General features: G+C 41.0%; 1 protein-coding gene across 1 annotated transcript; it reads right to left on the reverse strand.

Annotated features, from left to right (window-relative positions):
- Positions 1-957: 957 nt before the first annotated feature.
- MYCL (MYCL proto-oncogene, bHLH transcription factor) lies at positions 958-5,413 on the reverse strand. Its single transcript, XM_072136497.1, has 3 exons — positions 5,268-5,413; positions 4,345-4,805; positions 958-3,036 (listed from the first exon to the last, which is right to left on the reverse strand). Exons 1-3 carry the CDS (start codon positions 5,315-5,317, stop codon positions 2,489-2,491), a joined length of 1,059 nt encoding a protein of 352 aa, XP_071992598.1. The 5' UTR covers positions 5,318-5,413; the 3' UTR covers positions 958-2,488.
- Between the last annotated feature and the right edge of the window lie 3,875 nt (positions 5,414-9,288).

Below are 9,288 nucleotides of genomic sequence, written 5' to 3' on the forward strand. Positions count from 1 at the left end.
CCAAACAGACCGTTTATTGGAAGTCTATACAAAATATGATGACTCCATGTGCAAATATACAGCCTGCACATAGTTTGACTCAAGGTTTGGTACTAAAAGATTACAATGCAGGTGCTTTTCACTCATTAGCTCTTAAAGGGGTATTCCAGAAATAAAATGCATCATTAAAATATAAGCTAATATGTAAACAGTTATTTAAAATTTAGCTCCTCTTAGTAGAAAATTACGGTGGACATACAATGAAGAATTAAAAAGCTTCTGACCCTTTAATCAGCCCATTGATTTCCTCCACGCGGAGAAGACACAGGACAAAAGTGTCCTGGTCATATGTCCTGCAACTGCCTGGGCAGGTCATGTGATCACCACTGTTTGGCTGTAGTTGGTTGGTTGCAGTACATCCAGTATGGCCAGTGTTGTGGTGAGATATCTTCTCACTGGGGCAATGTGCAGTGATGGCAGTTAATCATTACTATGGTAACAGAAGGACAGTGGAGATTTATCATCAAGTTTGAGGTAAAACTGTTCTAGTTTCTCATGGAAACCAATCAGAGTTCAGCTTTAATTTTATAAACTGCTGTGGGAAAATTAAAGCTGAGCCGATTGGTTGTCATGGGCAACTAAAACAGTTCTACTCTGAGACTTATGATAAACCTCCCGTAATATGTTACATTATCACTGGGAGCAGAACATACGAGGTAGGAGTTACTGAAAACTAAAGGATCATGGGACTTGTAGTTACCAGTGATGGCCAACTTGTAGATAAATGGTTTGATTTTATGATTCACAAAATTTTAAGCTATATTGTGTGACTTATGACATTGAGAAGTTATATTGATTTATAGCATTTTTTTTTTATCACATGTTCATATTTGCAGATTTATCCCTCTAAGCAAGTTTACAAGTAGTTCCCTTAAAACATTGCAATACAAACGCCAAAGTAGTCACTAGACACAGAAAGCATTTGAAAACGTTGCTTTATTAGTGTTTGTGCTCTGCAATTTTCACAAAGGACTTTTAGAAACCTTCTATGGTCATTTTCAGGTTCAGACAACATAAAGCAGCTTGTAATAGGCACGTGTGCCTTAAAACAGGTTTTCCATAATCTTTTACTGCACAGTAACTGGAATATCTGCCTATATGTATACATTCACCCACTGAACAAATTTTGCATATTTGAGACATGTATTGCATTAGATACCCTATTCATTGCAGGCTTCACTTATAAAAAGGTTACACCTCTTCAAAAATGTTTTACAATGAATAAAGGCATTAAATGCATGCATTGCCAGCCATACCAGTAGTTAGATTTTTAGCTCTAGCTCTGTGCAGCAATAGAAATAAAAGGATAAATGATCATTTAAACCAGTAGATTATTTTTTTGAACACTGTAACGTTCAATTGTTCTCAGTTGCCAAGTTTTATTTTATAAATCTGTTACTCAAAAGATGTACAAAAATACAGTATAAATCTCATTCAGTACAAAATCCAGCAGGCAGCAGCAGGTTTAAAGAAAGTACAAAACAAAAGTCACAAAAACAGACAAACTAGTGTAAAGTGACAAGAGTGAGGTATAGAGTGGTTCACACCCAACAGTTCCAAATTTCCCTCCATATGATATGGCAGTCCGTTAGGTCTAAATAGATATTTCCCTGCAGAAAGATCAGTCATGATTATGACTGTTACAAAGTTACATAACATTTGCCAAAGAACACAAAGTAAACTGTAGCAAAATAAAAAATACAAAATGGGTATTTTAATCACAAGACAACAGGAAAATATGTAGACCATATACAACAATCCGGCAATATTAAAGAGCATAAAGTGCATAACAGAACAAATCAGATGATTTAATTAACTTTAACTGGGCAAAACTGAGAAAAGACCATTGACCATGAAGGAGTGCAGTACAAGAAAGTCTGTGCTTGCAGGAGTTCCTACACTGAACGAACATGGCAAGTTTGGTCCGAAATCCTGCAAGTGCATAGACATTCAAGGACCAAACTCTATTGTGGGCAATAGGCTTAAGGCTGGGCCTAAATGCAGTGACAACCACATTCAACCAGAACTCCACCCACAGCCAAGTCATAAAATTAGGTGGCCACAGGCAAATAAAAAAAAAAAAAAAACCAAAAAAAAAAAAAAAAACACAAGTAGTGTTTAAGCCACATCTGGCTGTTGCAGCATTGAGGTCCAGCCTTATATCACCACCTGAGAGGTGAACATGTGAACTTTTTTTTTTTTACAGCTTCACCCCTGAGGTCCACTGAATACGAGTCTATGCAGAAAGTCCAGACTCGGGTGTGAAAAGAGGAGAAGTCATACATAGAACCTGAGGAACCATATAGATTCGCTTGATATGACCACAGCTCTCTCAGTAGTGCATTGCAAAGCACTGACTAAGAAGAGAAAGTCTCAGTTTTGTGCAATCCCAAGACCTAACTTCACAAATGTGCAAATGTGCCAGGCAGACTCCTGCCATGTGTCCCTCTTAACGGCTCTTCAACTGAGAGATTCTCCTCAAGAGCTGCTGGTGACGAGTACGAAGTTTTAATTTTTCTGCTACAAGATGTTGTTCCGCACTAACCAAACCTTGCAGATACTCTGTTGCTTTGCTTAAAACCACCACCTTGGGGGTTTTGGACGCAGTGGAAAGTCCTGGCACTTCTTCTCTAAGTGCCAGGAACCGTGAACGCAAGTCATTTCTCCTCTTGCGCTCCATATAGTTGTGATTCTTTCTTTTGGCCAGGTCCTCACTGTCTGAGCCTCCAGAATGAGAGGGGGAGTCAGGTGCAGTGGGGCTGCAGGGCTGCATGGAAGGACAGCTGACTTCACCAGGCTCCTCTTCAGTAGGAGAAGGACAGTCCTGTAGAGATTCCTCATTGGGCTCAGGGGGCAGGCGTGCAGCATAGTTATGTTGCTGCTGGTGGATAGATATATGGAAGAGTTTGGGGTCAGCTCTCACTGTAATGGTTACTGGCTGGCGGCCATGATAAGACTTCCTTTTCCCCACAGTCACCACATCAATTTCATCATCCTCTGTTAAAGGGAGAAAAATAATTTTGTATTAGAACTTAGAGTATAATAAAATGGGTCCCAATTCCTAAATTACACAATGAGTCTTATTCATGTTCTTTTAGGCAACATAAGGCACTGCCAATGCACAAGGATAAATCACAACCACACAAAAGGCTGGACAGCAGAGCAATGAACAATTGAATGGGAGTGTTAAGACTGGCAGCATGTGCAAGAGGCTGTTCTAATGGGCGAGGCATGGGGGAAGGGAGCCTGAACATTCAATACAAAAGAGAGGACACAAAGGGTGGAATTTTGTGAATAGGCTCAATTCCCCATTAATAAATACCAGTCACATGTCTATGAACGCCAATTGGTCTAATGCCCTTAATTCAAATGCAGGTCTCCTATTGGCTGGAGATAGTGTCTGCACCCCTGCCGGCTGCAAGCTGTTGCTTTTTGTCTGGCCATGTGGCTGCCTTGTTTAGCTGAAAGCACATTGTAACTGTTGGTTGGGTGGAGGGGGAGCATCTACACAATGCTCAAGTACAAAACATTACCCGAGCGCCACAATGTGCACTATAACAAGGATCACTTTTTTGCAGAAATGTGCTGAAATGAGAGGTAGTGACACCTGTAGTATTGGTGTCATTACTGTGGTGAACCAGAAATACGAAAAGTTGGCATGATTAGCAAACACTTTAAAAGTCTGATGTTAAGGGCTTATTCAGATTATTTACATTTCAATTCAAAGTAACAAGCATGTGATCACACCGGACTATTACCCACCCACAAAAATAAGAAATCAGAAGGTCCAGTTATGTTGTTTCAGCTTTTAACATAGACTTTCACAAAAGCTCTGGTAATAAACATTTTCATCGATACCCAATGGAATCAAATAGCTGCTTAGCTATCCAGCCCATTGTAACTCAAGAAACTGCCTATCCCGTCATATACCTGCTCCTGGCACAAGGTGCATAGCATGCCTGTACCAGCTTGTTAACTTACAAGGGATCCACCCAAAGTTGTTGTATTACAGGTGCTTTTCACAATCAAAGGAAACATCTCATAAAAAGCCATAAATTTGGGTTGAGGCAGATACCAAATGCAGAAGTTACAAGTAATGCTTTTTATGAAACTTAACTACTTGGGCTGTGTTCACATCTGCACCGCAGTGTGTTCGTCATGTGAAGAGTCCTTATTGTACTGCTACCAAGAACTTGACAGAAACCGTAGCCCAATAAAAGCACCAACCAGACCCTTCAGACATGTCTGCCCATATCTACCACACAAAACCAGGCTGACAACACTCCAGACCTAGGCCGTTCTTACCAGAATCACTAGTGCTTTCAGATCCAGATGAGTGGGATATCTTTTCCGGAACAGGTGCTGGGACATTAGGAGTCTGCTCAACCGGGCTGACAGCAGGCTCCAGAACCTCAGGATCAGGTTTAGTAGAACTTGCTGGCCGTGAAGGGGCACATGTAAAGCGCTCATTGATGACCTTTTCCAGATGTTCACGAGTTGAAAAGCCACTCCACATACAGTCTCTAAGGAGAACCACAGAACTAAGTCCAGACAGTTTCACCGGAGACTCCCATCCTAAATCCATGATTTCTGATCCCCATTCGGTACCACTTTCACCAAGGCATCCCGAGTTAGACTGAGGGCAGCCAGGTACAAGCTCAAATTTTTTCCAAATATCCTCACTGGGAGCAATATGTCGATAAAAGTCCTCATTAGGGTCCACATCATAGAAGTAGTGTGTGTTATAACACCCTAAATCCATTGTCCTGCAAGAGAAGAAAAGCATAAATATAGCACAAAAACAAGTTACACCAGAATGTGGGAAGTGAGCACTGGCTTTCAGGAGCAGACAATACAATGCTGTGCAGGTAGAGAGCCGACCCCCATGGCTCTGCCATGGGGTAAGAAGCACATGTATTTGTGATGGAGGAAGGGGAGAAGCAGATGTCCTATGAGATGGGAAAGGCTATCCTGAGGAGAGGTAAGGGCAGCCTGCATCACACAGGGGGCGTGCCCATGCACGGGAATACAAAAAATTATAAGTCACGGTGACAGCAAAAAGTTTAGCTAGCTACAAAAACACACAAAGGGAGCAGTGACAAAACCCGCAGCCAGTTACGAACATACAGCAAAGTTAACTAAATTGCTGAAACCACACGTCTGCTAAACATTGAGCCACCTAAGCGAGTAGCGCCCCCATAGCAGCCAGCCACACGTGCTACCCTTACCCGGCGTCCCCAGACGATCTCCTGGACACGCTGAATGTGTGCGAGTTCATTGTTCCCACAGCTCATTATATTAGCTCTGCTCGCCCCGCCCCCTATGGGCGAGGCCCGGAATGCCGGCTCCACACACTCCTCACACACAGGGACAAGGAGGCGGGAAAGGGGGATTTACATAAATGACCTGCAGCCTCTGTGTGTATATTCAATGTTGTGGGGCCTGGTTGCCGCTGCTAGCTGAAAACAAAGCTCTCTCGGCTGCACATGTGCTCAGGAGGGTTTTGTCCTGAGAAGGAGGCAGGGCTGCAGCAGCCGCACTTACAATGCCCCGGCTTTGTTCTGCTAATGAGATTATTACACTGGGGAAACTCTGTCAGCTGCAGCGCCCATGTCCATTATGGTTACAGATTTGTGGTGCAGTCACCTCAGTTATGAGAGGAAAAGCACTCACTATTTATTTTTCTTATGTGTGAAGATTCATAACAGAGTTATTACTGCACAGACATTCTCCAACACAATAAAGAACTATGTCCCGTGGAACTTTTTTGGATATGCGTGCATATAGTTTTCTGGCTTTTTTGTTTCATATCTGATTCACTTCAGTAAGTTGTTGTATCATTTTTTTCAAACGGCGCGTTCTCACGTTGTGTTTTTGTTGCGTTTTGATTGTGTTTGAAACGCATTGCAACAGCTGAGGAGAGGTGATTTGCCATAACATTTGTTAACGTAATGTTAATGCATGTGTTAACAAAATGCATGCATTAACAACTTGTTCCGTAAACTGAAATGTTAACAGTAATGTAATTAGGCAAATCACCTCTCCTCAGCTGTTGTAATGCGTTTCAAAAGCAATGAAAACACAACGTGTGAACGCACCCAAATGGTTTCTTTTGGCAGCACCTTGAGTAAAAACAAAAGCATCATGTCGTAGGGCGCGTTCACACGTTGCGTTTGCATTGCGTTTTTACAACAGCTGAGGAGAGTTGATTTTCCTAATTACATTACAGTTAACATTTGCATTTACAAAACGCATTGTAAACGCGATGTTAACGCATGCGTTAACCCCTAGGCGCACCAGGACGTTATAGTACGTCCCGGTGGCTAGATACTTAGCGCACCAGGACGCACTATAACGTCCTGCTTCTGGCACCGGCTCACGAACGGAGCCGGTACCAGAAGCAGCGGCTGTCAGCTGTCTAGTACAGCTGACAGCCTGCGCTAACACCCGCGATCGGAGCCGACTCCGATCGCGGGTGTTAACCCCTTACACGCCGCGGTCAAGCATGACCGCGGCGTGTAAGGGTCTTCCCCCTATGGATCGGATCCCCCGTGCCGCTTACCGGGGGATCCGATCCTCTCCTGGGCAGCTCCGAGGACTGGCATGTGCCCCGGAGCTGCCCGGTTTCCATGGCAGCCAGAACCCTTCCGGGTCTGACTGCAAACTGTCTGAGCATGCGCAAGCATGCTTAGACAGTTTACACTGCTCTACAATAAAATAGTATTGTAGAGCAGTGTATTGAACTTAAACCAGTGATCAGAGTATCACTGGTTTAAGTTCAAGTATGTAGAAGTAAAATTATGCAAAAACACTTAACACTACACATTATAATAAATAAAAAATAAATACATAAAAATATAAGCCCCTAAAATGTCACTTTCCCATAAAAACACTTAATAAAGTATAAAAAACATAAAAACACAAAAAACCCCCGCATGTTTGGTATTGCCGCGTCCGTAACAATCTGCATAATAAAACAGAATTGTTACTGGACCCGCACGGTAAACGCCAGAGGAAAAAAACGCAAAAAACGTTCCGAAAAAAGATAATTTTTAATTAATACCCTATAAAAAATGCTCTAAAAAGTGATTTAAAAAATTTTATGCACTCTAAAATAAGCCCACTAAAAAGAACAACTGTTCTCGCAAAAAATAAGCCCCTAACCAGATTTGTCAGCCAAAAAATAAAAAAGTTATGCATATGAATAGATGGTGATGCTAAAATGAATAAGATTTTCTCCAAATTAGTTTTTATTCAGTACAATTGAATAAAATACACAAAACCCCCACATATTTGGTATCCCTGCGTCCGTAACAATCTGTATAATAAAACAGAATCGTTATTAGATCCGCAAAGTGAACCCCGTAAAAAACAACCTCAAAAAACTCTCTCTGAAAAAAAGATGATTTTTTATTAATGCCCTTTAAAAATGCTCTAAAAAGTGATTTAAAAAAGTTACGCAATCTAAAATAAGACCACTAAAAAGAACAATCCTTCTCGCAAAAAATAAGCCCTTAAACAGATTTGTGAGGTGAAAAATAAAAAAGTTATGCATATGAAAGACGGTGATGCTAAAATTAACAACAATTTTGCCAAATTACTTTTTATTCAGTAAAAATGGGAAAAAATAAAAAATATATATAAATGAAGTATTTTTGTAATCGTGGCGACCCATAGAATAAAAATAATATACTATTTTTATGGTATGGTTAACGGCCAAAAAAAAAAACACATAAAAATGTTCCTAAAAATTGACGATTTTCATTTCCTCCACCAACAAAGCTTTAATTAAATCTCACCAATTAGCTATAGATGCCCCAAAATTACGTACCAGAAAAGTGCATCTCATGTGGCAAAAGAAATAAGCCCCTATAGGTCCTCAATAAAAAAAGAAAAAAATTATAGCCTGTACAATGTGACATAGCAAATCGGATCTGGATGGCGCCTCCTTCCCTCCTATGCCCGGCCGTGCGCCCGTACAGCAGGTTACCACCACATATAGGGTATCGGTGTACTCGGGAGAAATTGGGTAACAAACTTTGTGGAGCCTTTTTTCATTTAATCCATTGTAAATGTTTAATTTTCCACCCAAAATGAGTGTATTGTGAAAAAATATTACAATTTTCAGACTGCACCTCCGTTTTGTTTTAACCCCTATAAAACACCTAAAGGGTTAACAAACTTCTTAAAAGTGGTTTTTCATACGTTGAGGGGTGTAGTTTCCACAATGGGGTAATTTATGAGTCTAGCTATTATTTAGGCCTCTCAGTGTCAATTAGAAGTTGAGCAGGTCCATCTAAATACGGGTTTTGGTGATTTTACAAAAAATGTGAAAAATGATACCTAAATTCTGAGCCTCATAACATTCTAGTAAAATATGTGGAATCTTAAAAAAACCATGCCAACATAAAGCAGACATTTGGGAAATGTAAGTTATGAATTTATTTGGGTGCTATGACTATCTGCATCAAAAGTAGAGAATTTAGAACGTTGAAAATATAGAATTTTTCCAATTTTTTGCCAAATTTTGTTTTTTTTCATAACTAAACGCAAAAGATTTCATCCAAATTTTTAAACTAATTTGAAGTACAATGTGTCACGAGAAAACAATCTCAAAATCCCCTGGATTTCTCATAGCGTTCCCACGCTATAACCACTTATAGTGACACAGGGCAGATTTGAAAAATGGGTCCGCGTCCTTTAGGCCAAAAGATGCTGTGTCCCGTAGGGGTTAACATCGCGTTATCAAATGTAAATAGTAATGTAATCAACCACTCCTCAGCTGTTGCAATGCGTTTTAAACGCAATCATATCGCAACCTAAGCGCAACGCGTGAACGCGCCCGTAGGAGTAAGGCTGGCTGCACACATGGCGTTTTGAACCCGTTCTGGGGCCGTTTTTGAAAATGCATCCTTTTTGACCCGTTTAATTAAGATAATTGGTAAAACCGGTCAAAAATGGATGCGTTTTCAAAAAACGCATGCGTTTTTTAACGGACTGCTTAAAAACAGACTAAGAACGGGTTCAAAACACTAACCTGTGCCACCACCCTGATACTGTCGGTTCCTACTTTAGACCTACTTCTAGTTGGTCTAAACTGTGCTCTGAATTTTGGGCGCACGGACGATTTACCACAAGCCCCGCCCCTTTCTCACGAGGCTACGTCAATCTCCCAGAGGCCCCCTTATTCAGACAAGTCAGGAAAGTGGCAAAAAAGGCTGAAAAGCCTTGATAACTGTGATGCAAGGC

The sequence above is a fragment of the Engystomops pustulosus genome, chromosome 2 (genome assembly GCF_040894005.1).
Source record: "Engystomops pustulosus chromosome 2, aEngPut4.maternal, whole genome shotgun sequence".
Taxonomy (NCBI): Eukaryota; Metazoa; Chordata; class Amphibia; order Anura; family Leptodactylidae; genus Engystomops; species Engystomops pustulosus.